The 26,649-nt window shown below is 32.3% G+C and overlaps 2 protein-coding genes across 2 annotated transcripts; both read left to right on the top strand.

Moving 5' to 3' along the window:
- Window positions 1-253: 253 nt before the first annotated feature.
- Window positions 254-5,139, top strand: LOC148608602 (uncharacterized). Its single transcript, XM_088545816.1, has 3 exons — window positions 254-811; window positions 1,279-1,560; window positions 2,394-5,139. The coding sequence occupies exons 1-3, from the start codon at window positions 406-408 to the stop codon at window positions 2,840-2,842; spliced, it is 1,137 nt and encodes a 378-aa protein (XP_088401942.1). The 5' UTR covers window positions 254-405; the 3' UTR covers window positions 2,843-5,139.
- A 2,213-nt stretch (window positions 5,140-7,352) lies between these two features.
- LOC148608603 (uncharacterized) lies at window positions 7,353-13,107 on the top strand. The gene is made up of 4 exons (XM_088545817.1): window positions 7,353-7,644; window positions 9,594-9,683; window positions 10,609-10,642; window positions 11,127-13,107. The coding sequence occupies exons 1-4, from the start codon at window positions 7,377-7,379 to the stop codon at window positions 11,530-11,532; spliced, it is 798 nt and encodes a 265-aa protein (XP_088401943.1). The 5' UTR covers window positions 7,353-7,376; the 3' UTR covers window positions 11,533-13,107.
- Window positions 13,108-26,649: the final 13,542 nt, after the last annotated feature.

A 26,649-nucleotide genomic window follows, 5' to 3' on the forward strand; every position in this document is an offset into this window, starting at 1 on the left:
TAAAACAGTTGTATGTGTTTTTCCTACATGTACCTTTGACAAAGTTTAAACTGGCAAAAATGAACGCGGTTCCATTTTAACAATAGATTGTAAAAAGTCCTTGTTTACTTGTTTATTCTTATATTCTCGTATACAAATTATCAAGAAAGGGAAAAGAAGAGAAACAATTTAAAAATATAACCTTGGATTATTTTGGTATTTTTTTCCAATTGCTTTGATTTTGAATGTTTTACTTGTAATGAACGTAGAACTTTTTATCACTGATTTCTTATTCGTGATATAGAGGTAAAACTAATAAGGCATTTACATGTATAGCTTTGTGAATTTATATTGTTGAATCTATGCATGTAAATAGACCATTGAAGAAGAAGAAGAGACGGATTCTCACCGGCAAATTCAAATGGAATGATTGTTTTATTTCTTCTACAACTTTATTCGGAAGGCAGACATGTCAAAGTATTATTCGTTATTGTTTATACTGTGGATAGTATTTACGACAATAGTTTCGTTGTTATTGTAGTGAACACTATAACAATAATTGATATATTTGCTGCGAATGGATCTACAGTAAACCTCACTTGTGTCTTTACAAACTTGTCCTATGGTGACACAATCACTTGGCTAGTGCCACCGGACCTTCACCAATATTCAGTCGGGGATTCAGTAATGAGTAACTATTCGCAATTGAAGCTGCAATTAATAAAGGAAAGATCGACAACGTTACAGGTTTTTAACTTTTCACAGCATAATACGGGAGAGTATCGCTGTCAAACAAAGAAGGAAGAGATTTGGTTTGAGGTATTTCTCAAAGGTATGACGCTGGTGTTTATGACATATATCATCTATGAAGGCATAGTATTGCATTTTATCAAAATATCAATATCAATTTTGGCAAAATCACTGGGGGAAAATAATAAAGGAACCAAGATTCGAGCAAAAGTTAACAAAGTTAAACGTAGACTAGACAGAAAAAACAGACACACACAGCAAAGTAATCAAAATAACACGCACAAAGAAACAAAAAATAAATACGTAACCCGGATTCAATTACATACGGGTGTATGGGCCATGTGTACCGATAGATAAACGTTATCTACCTTTCTAGCACACCTGCTGGGTTGCTCATATCGACGGTAAGAAGGAGAAACTGCAACACAGGTTTTTTTTCAAATTTGCTCAATATATTTACATATTTCTAGACTTGTTTTATAAATACAGTTTCATCATTATCAAACCAAGATTAATATATCTTATATACGAAAAAATCCTTTTTTTTAGTGCCTCCTCATGTCAGCATTGTAGACACTGTTTTGAATAGCTCTATAAATACAACATTGGAAGGTGTAGCCCACGGAGTGCCAGACTCTTACAGCTACAATAGCTGGGTCCATCTGACAAACAATAGATCAGTTGTCAGACATTTGGCTAGTGCTAACAAAGTATCGGTTTTGTCTAACAGTTATGAAGATAGTGGTATTTACATTTGCAATGTGTCAAATGGAGTGATTGATGATAATGGCAATGAATGGACAACAGCTGAATATTACATGAATTATTCAGGTACAATGTATGTGATTGGTATAAGACTGAATATTTTAAATTCACTTAATTATTATAACCCTTTAAATAAGCGGTTTTGTATCTCCTGCTGTCTATAATGTTCATATTAAGTAAATCAAGGATTTATTCTTTATATGTATATTTTATTATTTTAACTTACTATTATGTATATATATATATATATATATATATATATATATATATATATATATATATATATATATATATATATATATATATATATGGAAGTGTCTAAAAAATTCGAAAAGTTGTTAGAACTGTCAAATTTGCAAAGTAAATTTAATTTCTGGTCGTTTCCTCCGCAGGACTCGAACTCATACCTATGTAACATTTATGGCAATACCGCCTGCACAAAGTCCAGCGCCCTAGACCACTCGGACAGCTACTCTATATTAAAATATAGCTTTTGCTGGCCGGGTCATTCCTCCTCGTAGGATTAATCTAGGGCTGTAACTTAGTACACGATGTATGGTAATACGTGACAGTTCATCTGGGTGTATAATATATAGGATAGAAGATCAAATTAAATTCATGATGCGTGTCACAACAAAGCAATATTATACAACGTCTCAGAATGTGACGTCTCTATTCGCTACACTGCTCCATCGGATCAAAATGATACAGGGAAGATAATGTAAACTTATAGAAGGGTATGAAAAATTCCCAACGATGTTAGAACTGTCAAATTTGCATTTCAATCAATGTGAATGCCGTTCATAGAATGGTTTTATAATATACATGTTGTATTATATTATCAGACAAAACCAGTTTTGCAAAAAAATTATAATCGCTACGTTTGTATTGTACTGTAGGTAAATCAGTTTTCACCAGAACAAACCTAAGAGCCCAGTTTGGACATATATACCTGTATGTTGTAAGTCCTCATCCTATATCGGTGGCGTGTGTGTTTAACGAACCCAGAGAAACATATGGACCGAATGACTCCTGCCATGCCAAGTTTAACATAAAGAATACTTACACCTTCATACAAGACATGTTATACAGTAACATAGTAGTCTATGGCTACGAAATACTTCTTGAAGCAAAACTGAACGTGGAGATTGATAACCGAAATGTAACAGCTCAAGTAAAGAATAAAGAAGGTTGTAGCACGTATGTTGTACATTTTACAGCGCCAGGTATATATTATTGTCGTTGCTTATTCTGTATCTTGGGAAAACATCGTTTCATGTTTAAATATTATTACATTGAAAGGTCAATAAATATGTACTTAACTTTTATTCTGTCTTTCCTCATGTAGGGACTTGTATACCATATAATTTATAATTGACTATTAAGCAGCATTGATGTAATATAACATTTATTATTAACCTTACAATCTTTTTATAAAATCGGCTTTCTTTTATAAATAATTTAGTTATAGTGTAAAATGGTGAACATTTGCATTATGGAGTGGTCAAACGAATTAAAAACAATTTGGTAATTGGCTAGAGAAGGATCATAACATTTTTTTTTCTCTTCAGTCTCTAACAATTAAAACCTAGGCAGGAAATATTAATAGAGACATAGAGTATGATACTGACTCGTGGCTGCTTGATATGGGAAGCACGAGGTGGTTCCTTATATTACCAATCACTTTTCCTTTAATCTGACTACTTTCCCAACAGTAAATTTAGTGGTGTGATTTTATTTAAAAAACAGTTTTACGTCAAGATCAATATTTCAGTTAACATTTTATGTAGCCTTTGCCAAGGGACACGTACAGCGAACATAAAACTGATTGCACTTCAGTTCTTACCCAAATGTAGGTAATACGTCAAAGTGTTGTCAATGAATTAATTCCGCGGTATCCTATAGTTATCTTTGCGTTAGCGAGTTGCTAATCCATAGACAGCGGAATTTAATTATCGATCACAGATGATGTTATCAGTTACGGTATGTAAACCATAGATAACAGTCCATGAACCATAGATAATGTTGTTATCCCATAGATATCTGAGTTCTGATTAATTTCGCGTGTCATTCATATATGTACGATAAACAACACCATGCGTCATACGTGTTCAGATTTAGGTTCATTGGCCATGTGTCAGGTTAAAAAAGATACCTAAGTCAAAGTTTCTTTTTTCTTCTTGTAAGGAGTAGAATTTAGCAGCTTTATAAGTAAACTAATAACTTATGACTTTGAATACTACAATTATATTACCAAATAATATCAGCAATGTTTCTTAGTGATTGTATACATGATTATATTAATTGATTGTCTGGTAGTAAAATGCAGATAGCATTACATGTTAAAGCCTGGTTAAATAGCCTGTCAATAATAGATAGGTTATTTGACTAGCATCTGCCTAGCATCTAAAGTTGCTACACTTAAACAAAATCATAGACTTGTAATTAAAAATAAAATTAATTTAAAAACTAACATGTCTATGACAGGATGAATATAATTATATGACTCTGAACGATGACTGATTGAGTCATGGGCGTCAAGTGTTAGAAATGAAATTTGAGCGATGAGTAGTATATCATGAAATTATCGTTCAATGCACATTTAAGAATTCTAAAATGGCCTAAATTACATGAGACAAAATATTTACTATTTACAACATTTTCCATTATTAATAGAACCTGTTCTAAATCAAATTGCATTGAATTAGTGTAAGCAACTGTCACGAGTTATGGCAGATAAGATAAGTAAGGACAGATTTCGTATTTCTTTGTCAATGCCTTGGAGAGTTGCTGTCAGGATCAGACATATTTCTGATCTACCTGCTGTCATATACCGGTAATAGTTTCCTTTCAGGATAATAGCAATAAGAGGTGATCGCAAGTGTATCTTCAGTTTTTATGTGTATTCTATTTTATTCGCTTCGCTATAATGTGTACAATGTATTTGTTTCTTGGTTTTACGTTCAAGGCCATATACTTGGTTATAAGGTATTTTGAAATGTGTGATTGTGTTTGTGTTCGCATCGGTATCTTTGCTGGTAGTTCACGAGGTAATATTTGTAAAATTAAAAACTGATATTTTATACAGTGAAATATATATGTATTAGCAATAAGGTGTACACTATGTAAGTTTGCAAAGTAAAGATTATTTCGTTCTGAACTTCGTGGTCGATGCTACGAGCAATATAATTTTACAGAGTTTTAAAGGCCACATCCGTAACATAAGGCAGTAAACAATATTGACAGAAAACCCAATTGAAAGAACAATTTCATTTTTGTAGAATCAAGGTAACGCATTGAACGAGTATTTGCATTTACGTGTAAAGGAAGACAACTTTACACTTAAATGCAAATACTCGTTCAATGCGTTACCTTGATTCTACAAAAATGAAATTGTACTTTCTATTGGTATTTCTGTCAATCTTTTTTGAAGGTAGGAACATTTTTGCTATATTATTTTTTCAGAGATATGAAAGTACATAATAAGCCGTTTAAAAACTAAATATTTTCATATTTTTGTGTTCAGCTTACCCGTGATTAAATCTTTGTACTGACTGTTGTATGTTTTTTTTTTACAAAACTTCTATGTATCAGTTTAAAGAATTTTTAATAGTGTTTGTAATTATTATTTTACTTTCACAATATGCCTGCTCTAAAATTATTTGTATATCTAAGCTTTATTACAGCGTTAAGATACAAAACGTCAATTTCGATAATTATTTTGTATGCCGACGAAATAATATAAAATTTACAAATAGATGTATCGTATAGAAAATTCAGTTAGATGATTGAAATATTTTAGGCACTTTATCAGATGTTCATTACGTTCAGAATGGTAAAAGAACGTGTTTAAAGTGCGCTGTTGATGATTCCATAGATAAGATCACTTGGCTTGGTCCACCCAATGATATGGCTTATGCTGTTGGACAAGAAGTGGATATGGTCTATCCGTTTATAGAGGTCAATGTCAGTAATAATCGTAGTGAGTTGTGCATAAGTAAAGTATCAAATAAACATCTCGGAACGTATACATGTTATGGAAGTGATTTTAATAACATATTTCGTTATAATGTAACAGAACAACGTAAGTAAGACTCACTAAGTATTTATGTATTTTTTATTTACTGTAAACGAAAACGTTAAGAATGTTATACAATTGCTGACTTTTGTTGTGGTTAATGTCTATTGTTATTAACCAACCACCCAAAATACCTTAAAATATATCAAAAACCGACCAAATGGTATAAATTCAAACCGGACATCTATACGGTGCCAATATGATAGAGTATTCAAGGGAACCAAGGTTATAGCGGTAATGTAATACAGGGACAAAGATCAGACATAAAAAACAGACACACATAACAAAGAACATAGAGTAACTAAACTCATACATACAAAGTAACAAAAGCAAATGAACTCGGACTCAACTAAAATCTGGGAGCATGGACCAGGTGCATCGGTATGGTAAGCATCCTCTGCTTTTCTAAAAAACATCAGCCGAGTTGCTCATAAAAAGTCAAGTCCGCGGGAGAAGAAAGAGGAAAGATAAACTATGACATATTGAACAAATCAGTTTTCATGGCGCAGATGGATACACCGTAACGATCCACGAGTTTATGATGACGGCCATAAAACTTTTGTAGTGATGACTTCAACCTTGTAGCAACATAACCCTGTTCCAGAAGCCTATTTGTAAGAGTTCTAGTGCGATACAAAAAGTCTGCGTAGTTTCGGCAAGCTCTGGCATAACGTATGAATTGTGATATGAACACTCCATACGCAGGAGCCGTCATCATGAACTCGTGGATTGTTATGTTTATGGTGTATCCATCAGTACCATGAAAACTGATTTATTCAATTGGTCATAAATTTCCTTTCCTCGTTTGTTTACCCCGGACTTGACTTTTTATGAGCAACTCGGCGGGTGTTTCTAGAAAAGCAGAGGACGCTTACCCTACCGGTGCACCTGGTCCATGCTTCCAGTTTTCAGTGGACTCATTTACTTTTGTTACTTTGTACGTATGATTTTAGTTACTTTATGTTCTTTGTTGTGTATGTCTGTTTTCCATGTCTGGTCATTGTCCCTGCTTTGCATTCTTTTGATTACCGCTATGACCTTGGTTCCCTTGATTACTCTTATTAACATGTATTATTGACTTTGGGAAAACATACATTCCTCCTACCTGTAGGGCTCTCTCTCACTTTTATTGAGATAGAAGACAACAATTGTTTAATTCTATTATCCAATCAAAAGTATATGTAAACCCCGTATAAAATAGAAAAAATCACGTTTTCTTAATCATTTTATTACATTTGTGTAATGATTCCCCATGTCTCATAATATATTACACAAGCCATTTCCGTTGTCATACAAAGTCAACATTATTTTTGTTCATATCACTGGCATTGTTATTTTACCATTATTATTTATATATATATATATATTATAGAATGTACGAATTCGGGGCATTTGTACAGTGTAGGAAACACATTTACAAGCAGTCTCAGCAAGGGTAGTTGCAGTTTCATTATTTACAACTACCAATCATTTTTACTTTTTTTTATTTTAAAGATTGTATCCCTTAATTTATTTTCATTTTGCAAAGTTTCTTAAAGACTGTAATTGAAAGTGGATTGAAATTTCTAATCATATATGATTTCAAACATAGCTGAGGTAAAAAAAGAACAACTTGTATGAATTTAATCTGATCATATCCGAGTTTACAACTGATGAATTGAGTCCAAATTTATTACACAATGGGCATTAGATGTATTCTATGTAATAAGTTTTAATTATTTGTTCCACTAAGCGCCATTCACATCTTGGTCAATATCCATGCACAATTATGCTTTGGTTGATTTTTACAGGTAACCCAGCGAACATGACAATTGTCAACGCAGGAAGAAACGGACAATTATGTATAAATGAAAACGAAGATGTAGCTTTGGATTGTATAATTACTCAAGGTGATCCGATAGGCACGTTACAGTGGGTTCTAGATAATGAAATTATGGTTTGGAATTACACAGACAACTTAAGACTAGAATTAAGATCAAAAACATTAGAAAGTGGTAGTGTTTATAGATGTGAGGCTTTAAATGAAGAAGGTGGAATAGTGCTGACCGAAAACGTTGTCCTTCATATAAATAGTAAGTGCATGCAAGATGAATCGCCCCTTCTGTCGATATTATATAATCAATGTGTCTAAATCTAAACTATGAAAACGTCAAGTCAAAAGTCTGTATTAATTTATGAAGATGTGCTTAGTTTAGTAAACACATTTCTTTTATTAAATGATAAACATATCAGCAAATACGTACACCTACGTAAGAAATTAAGAGGAATGAACAAAATGAAAACATAATAATATATGAAATTGAATATGAATAATCAAAGATTGCACACCCCATCCCCCAAAAAAATACTGAAGCACTTCCGCTCCCTTGTGATAGTATAGTGGTATAATGTGCTCCTGAAAGTTTCTACTCCTTTCTACGCACTTATTGCAAGTTATTACAGATGGAAATGGTGGAATGAACTAAGTTTGGTCGCGTAGATGTTTGTATTTGTGAGAGCTAAAATAAGTCGGTACTAGTACAATATCTACTAAATATAACGAAATGTACATGTTATAGCACTTTATGAAAGCAAGCTTTATAGAAACAGATTTAAAAGAAATATTACCACGTTTTCTCTGCCTTGTACTATAAGTATACAAATATATATTTTGTTGTCCCTTGTTTATTTGAAAACATTGGCGAATATCACGCAGATATTAGTATCATTTCAGCCAGATAATAAACTGTTTACTATATATATATATATATTGTTAGGTTTTAACTTCGTCTAAAATAAACCATTTATTGATAGTATCCCCACCATCTATTCCGACCCGTGTACAGTTCATTGAATACGAAACTAAGATTTTTGTGAAGTGGACGCCAGGTAAAGGTACCAGTCAAGCAAAACAAACGTATACAATATAATATAAGAAACGCGGGGAAAGACGATGGATTGAAATCAGCGATATTAAATCAACAAATGTCAACATAAAGGATCTAGAACCAAATACAGTTTACTTTGTGCAACTGTACGCCATTAATCCTGGTGGAATGGGAAATAAACACACGAATTTATGATGAAAACAGGTATTACGTTTGTAAATCAAGATTCCAGCATGGAAAATTCTTCGTCCTTTAGGTAGATTATAGCTTATTTGTTTTGTCTTAAGATTGTCCTGACTTGCATTCAAATACAGGCCTTTGATAAACATATTGAAGGGTATAAAAAGATAAGGTTACCGAATTTATCATTTTAGAGATAATTGAGGCTTTGTATAGTAGTCAATTCTCTTCAGCATATTTTCTGTACTGAGCACGTATGCAAAGACAAGTACCGAACGTAATCAGAAACAGTTAAAATGAATTTTGATTGATTTTTCTGGTTTAACGCCCAAGCGGCAATATTTCAGCTGTATTCAGGCGATGAATATGAATTGGATGAGAAAATGAATATGAAATGATGATGATGATGAAATGAAAAAGAGGGATGGAACACAAAGATAATACGGTCGACAAATTTTGATTGCCTTTGATAGAAAAAAGAAGTAATGTAGCATCTTTCCCAACACGATACAACACCATGGTTTGCGGTCAGATTTTCAGTATGTATTATAGACTGACAACCCCAGCATGTAACACGCCATGGGTACCACATTCCTGCAGCTGGGGCACACAACTAGATGCTCTGTGGACAGAAGGCCCTAGGGTTCTAAGCATAATTTAGTTGCCTTTAACGACAAGCTTAGCGCTGGCCTATTCATTTGACACCGGACCCGCACGGGGCTTACAGTTTTGAACAAAATTTGCTACTCCAAAATACATACGACCTTACCATCTTTTAAGATGACAGAAATGAATATTCCGTGTAAAAGGTATGCTCAACCTTAATCCGTTTTCCTTTTTTCACAATCGCTAAAAGAAAGTAGTACAATGAACTCAAAAATACAGATACGTCAATGTGTAATTATTTGAAATAAGATTAAATACTGACAATCAATTTTTGATTTATGAATTAATCGGTTTGTTTTATTGTTTAGGAAAAAGATCGTTAGACCATATGATTGGTCCACTGATTATCACGTGCGCTGTTGGTGGTATTTTGATTATAGTCCTGCTACTTTGGACATGTAAGTGTATAATTGGTAAATGAAAACGGATTTTGTTTACCATCTTTTTATTATAAATTAATTACGCTTAATATTAAACACGACAAAAAGAAAAAGAGATGTGGTAATAAATATACACAATATATAAATATAAATAATTCGTATGAAATTTTTGTTGTAATCTTTTAAGAGTAATCAAAGGAATCAAGGTTATAGCGGTAATGAAAAGAATGCAATCCAGAGACAAAGACGTGGCAAACAGACACACACAACAAAGAACATAAAGTAACTAGATTCATACATACAAAGTAGCAATAGCAAATGAACAACTCGAATCCACTAAAAACTATGAGCATGGACCTGGTGCACTGGTAGGGCAAGCATTCTCTGCTTTTCTAGAAACACACGCCGAGTTGCTCATGAAATATCAAGTCTGGTACAAAGTAACAAAAGCAAATAAGCAACTCGGACTCCACAGCAGGTGGACCAAGTGCACCGTGATGAATATTGGAGATCACTTTACATTTCTTCCGGAGCAATTTAGTTTTAATTTGCTGTCGTGACTTTTGTTTTCAATCAGAGTGTTTACATGTACCTTGACAAGTCGTTGTTTCGTTTTGTTTTGTTTTTGTTTTGTTGTTTGTTTGTTTGTTTGTTTTTGTTTTGTTTTGTTTTTGTTTTGTTTGTTTGTTTGTTTGTTTTTCTTTTATTTATCACTTTTGACGAATTTCATGTTTGGGTATTACGCGATAAATATATTTTTTCATCGACATACTACTTAAACTAATTATGAATATATCAGAGACAAATACTTTTAATTACAGTTACATTTTAGAATTAAAGTTTTTATTAAGGTTTGACAATCTAAATTGCGAATGAAATTTTAATGATAGTGCATTAAATTTCTCAATGAATTGTTCATCAGATTTTTGTCTTTCCCTTTAAGGTATTAAAAGAAAACGACGTCGTATAAACTCACGGTTCGTATAGAATGATAGTTTTATAGATATTGAAGGACTAGACATGCTTGATAGTTACAGTAAAGATTGGCCGTATATTCTGTAGGTCAATCATGACCAGGCTAAGAAAACAGAAAAGAAAAAAAATACTTAAATAACTCAAATTGATCACACAAGTATAGATAATTTTGGACTTGAAAAGAAATGCATTAAAGATTTACGATGAAAATTCGAATTCCTGTACTGCAGTTATCATATTATATTAAACACAAGGTATTTAAACCATACACAGCTAAACCAAATGGCATGCTAAAGGACATGATGCTTGGTAAATCAAAATGACGTAGTTCAATTTATAAATAGCTTCTTCAGCAATTCCACTTCAAAATTCTAAAATAGTCATTATACCCACTTTTTACTGCTGGTGTCTGACAAATGCAAATTTAAGGTCACTTAAGTATTGTTGCAATATTTGTGGTGCTTTCGTTACAATTCATTATTTCAGGCTTCAAGACACAACAACAAACGAAACAAGGACGACAACCCATTACGACGAAATAGAAAGCATGTCTTTACGTCCTCAAGATAACGTGATTAGAGTTGTCACAGAAACTCAGGAACTCTGTGAATGTCCGATGCCAGATTATTCAGAAAGGAAAATGTCGACTACGCCTTTTCATCAAAACCAGATCAACGACAGTATTGAACAAGATTCATTGGGATATATTAAGCCATCTTCTATTACATTTGATCATGATATACCTATAACCAATTTAAGCCTACCTGTAACACGACAAAGGGTATCCTCTTCAAGTGATGACAGTGAAACTATAGTGAAATCAGACGCAAAATATGAATCACTTGTAATAAAACAAACATCTTCACATCAATACGTTAATATAGAGTGCTAATTGTGAAAATGTTATACATGTACATAGAATAACAGAATTGTACAATATTGTTTTTTGTATGGCTGTTGTAAATAATTTGATTCAAGGTACACTGTCCATGTCTCTTCTGAGTCTATTGTCTGATCAGCTTATTTAAATCTATCCTCAGAAACCCCATTGTTAAATATGTTGTCTTTAAATTGTTGTGGTGTTAAAAAGTGATTTCACTATCCTGAATTTGAATCGTCATGATATAGTATGTATTATTGAAACCAAAACTGATGACAGAGAGGATATAACATTGAAGGGATATTATAACTTTAAACTTAAGCACAAGAAAAAGAGCGAAAAGTCCGATCTAGAGGTATTTTGTTAGGTTTTAATTAAAGTTTGACAATTGTATTTAAGTTCTTGAGACTAACTCTAGATATGTGTTATGGTTCCAGGTTAGTTCAAAAATATTTTCACAACATAAAATTCAATTTTTGGTATTGTGTATACCCCAATATTGAATCAGGGCAAAAAAACTAAAAAAAACAAAAAAACAAACAAAACAAAACAAAACAAACGGACATTCCAGTTGATCGTTTGTTTGAATTTTTCAAGAACCTTAACTCTGCTCTATTATTATTATATATTATTATAACTTCCTGTTATTAATGTACAATAGGAGAATCGGTTGCATTATGATCTTAACTCGCACATAAAAGAAGAAAAGATTCTCAATTATATCATAAAGCTAAAAACAATTGTAAAGCTGGTGGAGAGAATGCAATTATAAACAAAAATATCAAAACAACCCCAAGCAAGTTTATAGATATTTATTGAATGCTCTTCAACCTTACATTTGATACCGGTATGATATCGGACACCTGGGTGGTTGGAAATATTCTACCGATATACAATAAGGGTGACAGGTCCGATCCGATTACCATTGTCAGCTGTCTTGAAAAACGTTTCACCGCTGTCTTAACCGAGAGTCTGAATAAATACTCTGATTACTTCTTGATCTTAAAAGAAAACCAAAGTTGTTTTTAAAAAAGTTGCAGTACAACGGATAATTGTGCTATTTATATGCCTTTTTTGAATTACTGAAGCATAGAAATAAAAAAATGAATTGTGCATTTATCGAATTAGAAAAGGTTTTCGATCAGGTATGGAGAGAAGGTCTATGATATAAACTCATTCTGTCTAATGTTAATAGTAAAATATTAAATGTAATCAAAAACATGTATAAAAATATCAAATTGAATATTGTTTATAATAATTGTAAGAATTGTGTCTGGCAAGGGGAAAACATGTCCCCCTTTTTATTTGCCTAAGCTTATTTCTATACCCTCGATATCAATGACCTAGCCACACAAGCAGAAACAGCTGCAGAAAATAGAAATATGAGAGATCTGTACATTATCACAAGAACACGGTCAGAAAAATCGTCTGCACCTATAAAACCAATAAAAGATACCAAAGGAAATGTCCTGACATCCGCTGACGAACAAAAGTCTAGATGGAAAGAAAACTTCGAAAAACTTTTGAATAGACCGAGACCAGAAACAACGGCAGATATACCATTAGCAGAACATGAAAGTCCCATAACCCTGGTCACATCAAGTTAAAATGAAATAAGAAAAGCCATACAATCTTTAAACAACAAACAACTAGCAGGACTAGATGGAATACCAGCAGATGCAATAAAATATGCCATCATCAAACGTCCAAAAACGGTGACCTAAGTCAACGCAAAACTATCGCGGTGTTATGGTATTGTCAACACCAGGAAAAGTTTTCAACAAAACCATTTAAGAAAGAATAAAGACGTCATTAGACAAACTTTTGAGAGACCGTCAAGGTTTCACAAAGGATAGATATTGCACAGACCAAGAAGCAACTCTCAGAATCATCATAGAACAATAACTGAAATTGTACTCTTCACTTTACATCATTTTTACTGACCTTGAGAAGGCGTTCGATAGTGAAGATAGATCAGCACTTTTGAACATTATGAGGCAAAATTTGTAGCAATTAACAATACACATCGAGGCATGAACTATAAGGTACTTCATGAATAACGACAAAAATTAACACTCCTGGACCTGCTCGATGACTCGACTTTGCCAACGATTTGGCCCTACTTTTACATAAATAAAGCAACTTGCAGGAAACAGCATCAATACTGAAAAAAAAACAGCTGCCACGACCGGTCTCAGAATAAAAGGTAATGAAGATCACCACCAGCGTGACTGATCCAATAAAGCGGAAATATTGAAGAAGTAGAAATATTTAAATATCTTGGCATTAAAGTCTACACCATAGGCAGTGCAAATAATGATATCAAAGTAAGAATATGCAAAGCAAAAACAGCATATAACCAATTGGAAAAAGTATGGATCCCCAGAGAGTTCAGCAAAATCACCAACATAAATAATCCAACGAAAAAGCCGTTCTCTTATACAGATCAGAAACATGGAGAACAACAGTAGCATAAGATAATACCATCCAGTCATTCGTCAACAGTTGACTTCGCAAGATTTCAATTATCTATTGGCTCAATCGCATTCCCACCAACTACCTCCTCCGATGCAGATCAATAAAAAGAAAGGACAAAATCAATTGCGAAAGAATCCCGGAAACATAACTGAACTTCGATGGAGGCAGATTGTCAGGGACCTATACTCTGTGCAAAACAACAGACATAAGTCAAGTAAGTCTCGATGAGAGCCATTCCTTAATATTAAGTAGATTTAAAACAGTTAAACATGCATAGGTTACAAGTTATAACAGGTCGATGGCATAATATCAATAGAGCAAATCCTTTTTGTAATCTATGTAACTTAGAAATAGTGGACAAATACCATTTTATTATGAAATGTCAAAAACTTGCAACAGTTAGAAAACTGTATATCAACAGGAGCTTTTAAAGAGCCCATGAATTGTAGGTTTTAGAGCAATAATGATAATAATAAAGATAAAAGTGTGAATAATTATGTACCTTTATTACAATTATAAACACAAGAGCGATCAAAATTTTCTTATTGAACTATGTTTTGTTTTATTCGCAATGGATTGTACCAAAATTAAATGTCGAATTCTTTATTTAGTTTTTTTTATATCAGAAAATTGGAAAAGTTCCATTGCTTTCAATCAGAATATTTCTGACAAATACAAAAATAAAAAGTCTTGGTAACAAATTTATCTTCAAAATGTACAATACTTTTATTCACAAGTTAATATTCCTTTATGACATATGGTTTGGTAATCTTTTCTGGAAACATTATATCTAGTCAATATTATTTGAAAACAAATCCATATGCACCATGAAAACTGATTTATTCCACGTTCATAGTTTTCCTTTCCTCGTTTGTGGAGTCCGAGTTGCTCATTTGCTTTTGTTACTTTGTATGTATGATTTTAGTTACTTTATGTTCTTTGTTGTGTATGTCTGTTTTCCATGTCTGGTCTTTGTCCCTGGATTGCATTCTTTTGATTAACGCTTTAGCCTTGGTTCCCTTGATAACTCTCTCTGATAATATGAATATTACAAGAAAATGCAACTGTACACAATTATTTCTAGTTTGCCATTACTGTTTTCTGTAATTTTGGAATAATTTTACAAATAATTGTATTATTATTGTTTATTGTAAAATAAATATTTACTGTAATAAAATGTATGTTACATTCTATAATCAATAAAAAAAGTCATTAAAGATAGTTTTAATATTATTTTCAATCATTTGCAACTAGTTATGTGTCACCTGTTAGCACAAGAATGACCCATTACAGGAATATAATTTTTATATTTACATTTGTTTTTTTTTTTATTTTGCGGCCATTTCTGGTTAATTAACTAATCTTTTGTTGTGACAATTCATATTTTGCTTCTTTGCTGTTTATTCAGAGTAGACAAATAACATTCCATTTAATTGCAAATTCATGGTTAAACATTGTAATGCGATTGAAAATCAATTTGAGGACCAGCTTAAAAAAATACTTGCAAATTTCATATCCAAAATATGCAAAATATATTACGAATGAAAAAAAAAACAGAGAAATGTATGTTTAAAGTTGAAATCCCATTGGCTGCAATTAAGGCAAAAACTAACAAAAAAAAAAACTCAGACAAGTAAGTTGGTCACAAGATACATCTACACGTACATATCCCATTGTATAAATGGAATTGTCCTTTGCTTACTATAATTAAACATTTTCTGTCATAATTTAATATATTCAATTTTTCTAACTTACCACTATACGTTTTCGTATTAATCAATTTCATATCACAGTTTTTTTTACCTATATTACCTAAATATGTACATTTGTGTACTCATAAATTTAACATTTTGCTATAATTCATATTCTCATTATTAGTAACTTTGTATTTAATTAATTTAACAAAAATGTTTGAGAGTGTGTCATCAAAATTAAAGTAATTTTTATTATCTTTATCAATGAAGGAGTAATCAAGGGAACCAAGGTTATAGCGGTAATCAAAAGAATACATACACAACTAAGAACATAAAGTAACTAAAATCATACATACAAAGTAACAAAAGTAAATGAGCAACTCTGACTCCACTAAAAACTGGGAGCGTGGACCAGGTGCACCGGTAAGGTAAGCGACCTCTGCTTTTCTAGAAACACCCACCGAGTTGCTCATAAAAAGTCAAGTCCGGAGTAGACAAACGAGGAAAGAAAACTATGACCCGTTGAATAAATCAATTTTCATGGTGCTGATGGATACACCATAACGATCTACGACATCATGATGACGACCATACATCTTCTGTAGTGATGAATTCAATCTTGTAGCAACATAACCCTGTTCCAGAAGCCTATTTGTTAGAGTTCTAGCGCGATACAAAAAGTCTGCGTAGTTTCGGCAAGCTCTGGCATAACGTATGAGTTGTGATATGAACACTCCATACGCAGGTGCCAAAGGGATGTTGCCACAGATGAAAGAAAAGTTGACAATTCTGAATGAAAAGTCATCGTAAATTCGTAAAATTTGGTCATTGGTTTTCCTTTACCATCGATTTCTAAGTGTAGGTCAAGATATGAGGCTGACTTGACCGTGTCTGTAGTATCCTTTATCTCAAGTTCTTTGAGGTAGATGCGATGTATCGAATCCCCGAAATTAGGATTGATTAAAGATAATACGTCATCTATATAGCGGAAAATGAGATTAAAGGATCTAGCCAAACGATATTCATTCTTTCGGATCAAATCAGCTATAAAGTCAGCCTCATACGAGTGAAGGAGTAGGTAAAAAAAAGATATATTTCTTCAAATTGTATGGGTACAAACAGTTTCAATTTCCGTATGGTCCAAATTTGCTACTTGAAATATTAAAAATGGTAATATTAGTATCTTTTTGGTGGTTGATACTCATATTTTAGTCAAATTCTTAAAAGTGACATATTTTTACAAAGAGTAGGTGTGCAAACGCTTTTAATATACCTATTGGTTTTAAACTTTTTTAGTTGCTCTTTTGCTTTTGTTACTTTGTAGGTATGAAATTAGTACTTCATGTTTTTGTAGTGTATGTCTGTTTTCCATGTTTGATCTTTGTCACCGGATACCCTTCTTTTGGTTTCCGCTAGAACTTTGGTTCCCTTGATTACTCTTGTACACAATGTGGAAAGTGTTAATATTAGTATTATGTGGATAGCTGTGATACATATATTTCAAACCCAATTCTTCAAAAAAACAAAATGTTTTTTTTTCAAATTGAATAAGTGCGTAGACTTGAAATTTCCTTAATGGACAGACAGTACTGTTTCAAATGTAAAAATAATCAAAATAAGCATCGTGTGTGTTGCTGCGACACATTTATCTCAGTTCAATTTCTCGAAACTAACATATTTTTGAAAAGTGTTTGTGTGCAAACATTTTCAATATACCTATCAGTCAAAAAGAAATGGATGCAATGTTGTCAATATAATTAGTATGTTGATGGCTTTGATACATATATTTTAAACCAAATTCTTAAAAAAATTACATTATTGCAGACATAATGAATGTGAACACACACATGGAACTCCCTTAATTGTCATATACTATTGTTTAAAATATAAAAAAGGTCAAAATCTGCATCAGATGTGTGGCTGCGACACATTTATTTCAGTCCAATTCCAGAAAAAAATGACGTATTAATCAATTGTATGGGTGCGAACAGTTTTAATTTTAATAATGGACCAAGGTTATTGTTTGAAATATCAAATATGGCAATATCAGTATCATGTTAGTGGTTGGGGCACTAATAATATTTTTTTTATTTATCAATTAAGAGGGAATCTACATTATTTAATTTCAAACAATGGTTGCATGCTTATTGTTCAATATGTTTAATATTACAATCATGTGAGTGTCTGTGATAACAAATCATTTCAGTCCAAATCTTAAAAAATGACATATGTTTAGAAATCGAGTGATCGCCAACATTTTAGTCTATGATCACAAGACATTAATTATTGAACAAATGTACTAAATATTAAATATATCAGTAAATAATGAACTACAACAGCTGAAATCATTAATAATTACTCTAAAAGACCTTTTTTCTAAACTCATTCAATTGCTCTCATAGCCACATAAGTACATTGCAGGTGGAAAAAGGCAGACAAAATATTTTCGATTGACCTTTCCCCATACCCCATTTCACATTGCCCAATACCTCATGCCCCATTGCCCTAACACTATAAAATGGGAAGTGTATCCCATACAGGTACTGTAGGAGAATGCATGTAATTGAAATTGTCTTAATATTAAACAGTTAAGAGATTTAGACTAACTTACTTGACTCGCCTTACAAAAATCAACAAACACTGAGTACCAAAACATGAAGTGAGAACTATGATTTGAAATGACGTAAAAAAATCGTCACAGGGCATGAAGGTATATCGAGGTATGTCTTTGTCTTTATTCAATCATCATGGATATAACTGATGTATATTTTCTTCGATGCGCTGAAAGATGAAATATCTGGTATACATAGTTATTATTATTAACATTGTCAAAAAAAAATGTTACCGGAAGCAAAAAATTGTATACTATTCTAAGTCGTATTAAAAAAGCACGACATTTTAAAATCTGGACGGTAATTAAATTCCTGCGACTTTTTCCCACTTCATTTCATTTTCCAAATTTTCGTCTACATATTTTAAGAGAGAAACCGATTTCCCTTATTTTAATACATTGTCCTCCTTTTGGCTTTCATTTCTAAAATATAAGGGTTATTACCTATATCCACCAAAACCTTCCTATTGAGGCGAAATGTAATAATAGAATTACATGGAGATCAGTGCAAATTTATTCCATCTATTACATTGAAACCAAAAACAGTTTGCCTGTCTTTATATATCATCTCATGGTTACAAAATCCACCTTAAATCGGTCTTACGTGTATACCATACAATTCCATGGCAATTAATACACACATACAAAAATAATACAGTTAAGACTTATAAAACGCTTGCTTCTTTTTGTATACAATTTGCCTCAATAGGGAAGAGTTTTAGCATTTTTAAAAATCAACCAAAACCTTCTGTGGTATAAAACCTCGTGGTAAACGTCGTAAAAATCCATGCATTTAAACGGTTACTGTCCGTGCATCAGAACAGACTTGTTTGTGATTACTTTTACTAAACTATATTTCAGCTACAAAATGTATTATATAAACATCAAAACCATTACGCTTGAGTTATATCTACACACGACGACAGTACCATGCAGTGATACGACCGCACTCCTTGCAGTCGTATAATGAGTTGGGATACCATATAAAAATGTCAATTTTCCATGATAGGAAGTGAAAATTTTCATTATGTATATCAACGTTTTTGAATAACACTATTTCAATGCTTATGTTTTGAGTCTGCACAATGTCTTTACATGTACGCATTCTTTGATTGTATTTCAGTTGCATTTCGAATTAGCATGTAAGTGTTAATGAGGTAAGGGTGTTCAAAAGATAAGCCGAACTTATTACTACACAACGATTTTATGTTTACGAAAGTTGGTGGAATCTTAAACAGCACATTGTGTTTTCTATATCATACCTTCTTGACATAATTTCAACCAAAGCTATTCCCTGTAAATAAGAAGCTCAGATTTAATGCAAACGTACTTGTTTCTCAATATATTCATGTTAAACTATGGAAAATTAGTGTTGCAAAAGATACGGTTGAGCCCCATAATCTAAAGTAAAAAGATTTTTTTAACAAAAAGATCTTCGCGGAGCACAAAATGAAATGTCCGCTGCATGTTAAACTCTGTTCACTTGTAGCAAGTGTTGACACCATATAATTGACACACTTAAGCATAGGGCTTAAAATTTATTATGGACACAATTTGGCACAAAATTGGAATGCAGTGAAGCTCATAATTTCAGGATGCTTATCAAAGATTCATACCTTTGATCTTTGTCATAAAAAGTAAGACGAAAAATGCAGGCAGGAATTTCCAAAAGGAATCCAATAAAACAATATCACAAAATATGTTTTTTCAAAATTTTTATTTGACACCACATGGTACAAATACATTTTTCAAGGAAAAACCTGTCTTAATGTATATGATTATTGGTGGGAAATATTAGATAAAAACATTATAGTTTCTCTTGATTAAATAAATTACACTTATAACTGTAATGACTAGTACATACACCCTAATATTGTTTGGTTTTGCTGAATTGTTTTCTGAAAATAAAGAAATACATTATTCATTTTCAAATTAGTTATGTAAAATGTCGCAGCCGTGTATTATCCATTCTATAGACTTGCAATGTACACAAGGCGTTTTAATCTACCCTTTGGTTTGATGATTCTATGGAGAAAGTTGAATAACTTTCATCCAAAGAAGCACAAGATTCGACATTTAAAGAGGTTCTTAAACTTACAAATGTACATCAGCTCTGAGACCCCCGAGCCACTTGAGCCACACAAAAAAGGATCCTTTAAAGAGCACATTACGGTCAAAAGTCAAATCATTAGCACCGGGGGATTGTTTTAGAGAAGTTTCTCTTTCGAAAGCGATGGAGCCTTGGACGCACTCTTGTTTAATTAAGCGGAACAACTGTTGTATTGGAAGTCTCTTTTACTTGTTTTTGCATATTGTGGTCACCATTGACTCGTTTGTAGAATGAATTGATGTTAAGAACCCTAATACCAACTAGAAGCTTAAAAAATCCTCTGAAGCAATATTGTTTGATTACATGAAACCATTAGTCGGTCGTTGGGAGTTGATTTCTTCCGAATTGATCAAGGAATTGTCATGTAGTTAACAAAATGTGAAAATATTGAAGACGAGAGAGGACGGATGGAGGTTTTGGTATACGTACACGTTGACCTTTGGTTCAAGTGAGCTACAAAGATACGAATTGAAATACAGAAATGATAAAATAATACGGATATGGTTGAAGGCAGCAAATACATCCGTACTTTACCTACATGAATATACCAAAAATTATATACAAAGATCACAAAAAGGTGTTCAGCAATTTTAAACAAAATCTTTAAGTGGGTTCTGAAAGGCCCCGGCAAGACCAGTAAAAAATCCACTATCCGATAGGACTGACAATTCCTATAATCAAACGGAAACGTAAAATAACGACATATGATGTTGTTTGTCATTAAGATAAGACATTAAAGCCAATTTCATGTATGGGAAAACGTGATGCCCAGTATAAAGAAAATATTCCGTATGTAATTAATCCAAGAGGAGACATTTGGTTGTTATATGGTAAGTACGTAAGGTCTGTTCATTTAGGTTAGGATCATGTGATACCTTAAGTGTTATAACGGTTTTAAATATTTTAGCAAGCGTTACCATGACAAAAATTAAAGCTGTTGGTATTATTGGAGTTATTTAATGGCAATTTATTTTGCGTACTGAATTTATTGCGTCACGTCGATTTTGTTTTTAACATGTGACTGCCGAACAGTGCAAAGATGAAAGAAGCCGCCCACTCTATCAATAATAAAGCCTTGCAGGTCTTTTTTAAAAAATATATCACCAGTTCTGCAATACAAAGGTTACAATATTATTAAAATTAATTAGACATAATCTTGTGTTGAGCCCACTTTAAATTAAAATGATTTTTTTTTTAAACTTTTTTAATTTGAGTTTCTGTTTGCGGTTCTCAGAGGAACCCTTCCATCTTGTATATTTATCAAATAAGTGCGTTTTAGTTTAAGTTATCAGAAGTGGTTCTATCAAGTATCTACTTAAGATACTAATTGTGATTATTAAATTTTGTTCAAATATTTACGAATGTAGCTCTAGATAGACCTACATTAATTAGAATGCATGATAGTAATAAATTTAACCCAATGCAATTAGCTATGCAAAATGATTAAATCCTTGGTGTGTGTATTGCCTTATTTAATATCCAAAGATAATCGTTTATTGCTTAAGGACATATTTTCAAATACTTTTTGTTCGAAAAATGAAAGACAACTTCACACTGAGACTTGACTGGCCAAAATGTATTAGGTTAACTAAATGGATGCCTTCACACCTTTATTTTAAAGCGATTTTTAAGTAGATGAAACATTCACAAGTAAACTAGCGTTTTATTATTACATTGTACATGAACCTAATCAGGACCTAAGGAAAATAGATCCACGAAAAAAAAAACCAAACAATATGTCTAGGTATTTTCAATGGCTTTTCCTCTTTTTCAATTATATAAAGGAAGGTGCTTCGATATATTTAATATCATCATCAGACTTATTAACAGGGTTGTGATTTAATTAATGGAAAGTTTGTTTATTGTACCGCCTGTCCCCTATATATGCAAATGTATACCCAGGGCGTGTTCACTGAAATGATTAATAAAGAACATCTAAATAAGACATTTTCCCTAACGTTACTATATATGACAAAGATGATTGTCTAAGTTTGGCTGAGTACCTCACACATTTTTTTCACATTCATAAGACAAGCAACATTTTTTTAGAACTTATAGACATTTATTTTTCCTTAGATTTATATTTATGCTAGGAGTTCGATAACAACCAATTAAATGTAACCTTATTATTCTATAATTTTATAGTATAATAATCCGTTTCATATATTGACATATGCCCCTTTGATTAAAAAAAATAAACGTCTGGTGTAACCTTTTAAAATGACCGAATTAAAAAAAAATCGGTTGTCTTTTTCAGCTCTCTTGTAAAAAACCAACTACTGAACTATTTATATAGATTTTATTATCATAGGCTTCCACAAGTCTACGGAGCTGTTGGCATTTTCAAATTGTAAATTTAGCTCAATTGTTTTTTCCCTCATAGATATTCTGTATTCATCCCTGAATTACAATTTTGATCATTTTATTACTAATAAATAATAATAAGTTTTTTCCTCATTTATTAATTAATTTGTTAGTTTATCCATTTATATATCTATTTATTTACCTTACTGTGATGAAGAAAATAAGAAAAATAATTATAATTTAGGCCCTACAAAATGTTGCCTTCCTTACGAGACCTTTAAATTTGCACTTTAAAATAAATTCAATTTAAGGGATGTAACTCAATCTGATTTAATATATAATTCTAGTATAAATATATTTTTAGTCTGTTGAAATTGTGTGCACTTAATAATACTAGACATAGACTTGTTTTCCCTTCACAGAAAATACTGAACACTCTTAACACTACTGAATCGATGTTGAGTGAAGCTACTGAGTTTACTGAAATTGCTCTTGACAACTCTTTACGACAGACACTGAATTTGCACTGAATTTCCACTTAAAAGGCACTGAAACTCTTAAAACTACTGTCAGGAGTTTTCAGTAGATGTTAAGTAGGTTATGGCCAATTCAGTAAAAATTTCGGCTACTAGTGATGGCTGGGGCTTAATCTATTGTCTTGCAGCCACCGTTCGAATTCATTACAAGTAACAGTCGAATTACTACCAAAAACCTCCGAAAGAAATATAGTTCGATACAAAGATACAAATTGTATTTATTCCGCAAGCGAAATTGTAGAAAAAATTGCATGCTCCTAGGTGACCCTCTATGGTTATTTAGACAGCGACTACATTTTGGCAGCATCGCAATCTACTGTCTACTGTCTAAATATCAACACAGTCTTTATGATAATTATAGTAATGTTGTGTTTGACTTAAAATATGGATGAGTTACAACACAATATTATTTTATAGATAAAATTTACACTGGTCTACACGAGTTCAAACTTTATTTTTCAACCTTCACTTTCTTCATCATTTAATATTCATTTAATATATTCAGCATATACTGATGATAATAATTGTTAAATATCTCAATGATTTCTTTGTTTATAAACGTTTTGTTCCTTGTATTGGTTGTTCAAAGATCTTTTCAACCCATCATGAATACATCAAAGTGTAGCCTAAGATTATTGGTTAATACTAGGCATATTCCATACTCCCTGGAACCGGCCCGAGATTCCTATATCATTACCTAGACGTAGTTGTACCAAGGCGATATGTATCGAAAACTTGGTGGATATGGAAAATGCCTGTAATAACCTATTGTTCACATATTTATTCAATTAAAGGGAAAATGTATAATGCTTAATGGTTAAATTGACAAACAAATGAAAATGTCAACAAAACAAGAGAATCTAACAGCTTTGCTGCTGTTAATAATATAGAATTTGTCATTCTTTATTATAAAATTATATGACATTTATGGGCAATTATCTAAGCAATATAACTGCATATTTCCAATACAAAATTTTGAATAAATGACCTTCTGAATGCAGTGGCGAATCCTGGGTGCATAGGATTGGGATCCCTTCTTTTTATTAGAAAAATTGTCATTTTTATTTGTAAAATTGATAAAAAAAATGGAAAATAATGTCCTAGCACCCCCTTTTTCTGAGGAACCTCGGCTGGCTCCATTTCTTTTCAAAGTACATGGATCCATCCTTGTAACGGTAGCTCGTTCCTAATATTTATCTGGACCGAAGCGTTTTGATAGACCAAACTATTCATATATTCGTGTAATCAAGTGAACCAATATAAAAGTGGAAATCAACAGAATGTGATTTAGGGACAATGTAAAGACATGGAAAACAGACACAAAAAACAAAGATAATAAAATAACCAAAATAAATTGTACAAAGCAAAAAAGTAAATGAGCAATGGACTCCATTAAAAAATGGGAGAACGGACCAGGTGCACCGGGAGGGTAAACGTCCTCTGCTTTTTCTAGAAACACCCGCGGAGTTACTCATAAAAAAGTCAAAGTCCGGGGTAGACGATGGAGGATAGGAAAACTATGACCCGTTGAACAAATCAGTTTTCAAGGTGCAGATGGATACAACGTAACGTTGCACGAGTTTATGCATGATGACGACCATAAAAATTTTGTAGTGGTGACTTCAATCTTGACGCATCATAACCTTGTTCCAGAAGCCTTATTGTATGAAGTCTAGCGCGATACAAAAAGTCTGGTCAGTTACAACAAACTCTGGCATCATGTCTAAGGTGTGATATGAAAACTAAATACGAAGGTGTTGAAGGGATGTTGCCACATATCAACATAAAGTTGATAATACGGAATAAAAAGTTATGGCGTTTGATATATAGCTTTGTTAATAGTTATCATCGATCTTTAAGTATAGGTGGAGATATGAGGCTGTGATGAATGAAATCCCCCAAATTAGAATTATTTAACGATAACACGTCATCTATGTAGCGGAAACTGAGATTAAAGCATCTTGCTAAACGACGTTTCTTATTTTGGACCTGATCAGCTATTAGCTCGGCATCATTAGAGTGACGAAAAAGGTCCGCATGTAGAGGAGTACAATTTGTTCCTGTGGAATGCCGACCGTTTGTTGAAAACCACACTGCACGACTATGTTATCGATCAAAACCGCCAGCATTTTAAAAAACATCCTCTCCGGTATATTTGAAAGGTGATTTGAATTTGTTTTTACAAAGTATCAGGAATCCTTGCAAAGAACTACATATCTGTATCTAGGTGTACAGACTACTTTGTAGTAACGACAACGTATAATGTTTTTGAGTCGGGTGTAACTGAGTATGGGGAATAGAAGGATAAATAGTTGAAAAATCATAGGCTGTAAGGCTAATTTACCCCGAAATATGACGAAATATTTGCTTATTTCTACTTTGTCAATGTACATGTAGTTTACGCAGGTTTATTTTAATATGGAGAAAAGTAAAAACCAAATATCACCGCCACGTTCTAAATCTAAAAGCGAGGCGGTCCATAACATTTTCTAATAGTCGGTATACTATTTACCAATATATCGACCGAAAGATATTAATGTTAGAAGGCAAACATATAAAATTGTAATGTATAATAGTAATGTACTAAATGCACATTCATTTATGATGTGTACCACATTGTCGAAAAAATGGCGTTTTTATCAATTTGATAGAAAAAAATTGTCATTAGACGAGATATTTGATAAATCGAGATAACCTTTCTTTGTATAAAAACATTCGTCCGCAGGATTGCACAATTTCACACCAATCGAATTGCACGTCATTCCAACTCCCAACCTGTCGTAACATTATCTCTTAAATATCGGAAAGCTGGTGGAGAAGCCGTTACTTCTACTCTACTACCATATACCAAAGCAGTTGTGTCCACATGTCATATATTTCAATTAGTCTACATTTATTTATGTTATTATTTTTCCTGATCCTTGAGATTTTAGGAGAAAATACACGTTAAGATATTAAATCAGTTATCATTGTCACACATATTAGTCTCATCTTAATAATATAGGTAAACAGTAAATTTTGACTCACCATCACACATTTGTATCTTTTCATAATATAAAGGAATGGTAATATTTCCAACTGTACAGCTAATATTTGCATCCGTGTGACAAACTGTTATTCTGAATTTTCCATGTAATTTAACACTTTTAATCATACTACTGTCTTCATTCCATTTAATTTCTTTGTGAAGAAAACGTTGTTTATTATTCTATAAAATATAAATACTAAAAAATTACTACCATTACATGGAGAGAATTATGAATAAAAAAAGATATGGACTCGACCCAAAACAGGATATCGACTGCGAATTGCACCGCTAAAAGCTTGTCTAATTTAGAAAGGGGGAATCCCATTATTAATGTTATTGAAAACATTTTTAAAACACATATACTTAAT

The sequence above is a fragment of the Perna viridis genome, chromosome 9, assembly GCF_037379345.1.
Source record: "Perna viridis isolate PV_CMFRI_1.1 ecotype Kerala chromosome 9, ASM3737934v1, whole genome shotgun sequence".
Taxonomy (NCBI): domain Eukaryota; kingdom Metazoa; phylum Mollusca; class Bivalvia; order Mytilida; family Mytilidae; genus Perna; species Perna viridis.

Bases quoted from the DNA above. Each gene is read 5' to 3' on its own strand.
- LOC148608602 (XM_088545816.1), top strand. From the start codon at position 406: ATGATTGTTTTATTTCTTCTACAACTTTATTCGGAAGGCAGACATGTC. The intron at 812-1,278 runs GTATGACGCTGG...CCTTTTTTTTAG, and splicing joins GTTTGAGGTATTTCTCAAAG to TGCCTCCTCATGTCAGCATT. The intron at 1,561-2,393 runs GTACAATGTATG...ATTGTACTGTAG, and splicing joins ATATTACATGAATTATTCAG to GTAAATCAGTTTTCACCAGA.
- LOC148608603 (XM_088545817.1), top strand. From the start codon at position 7,377: ATGACAATTGTCAACGCAGGAAGAAACGGACAATTATGTATAAATGAA. The intron at 9,684-10,608 runs GTAAGTGTATAA...TTTCCCTTTAAG, and splicing joins AGTCCTGCTACTTTGGACAT to GTATTAAAAGAAAACGACGT. The intron at 10,643-11,126 runs GTTCGTATAGAA...TCATTATTTCAG, and splicing joins CGACGTCGTATAAACTCACG to GCTTCAAGACACAACAACAA.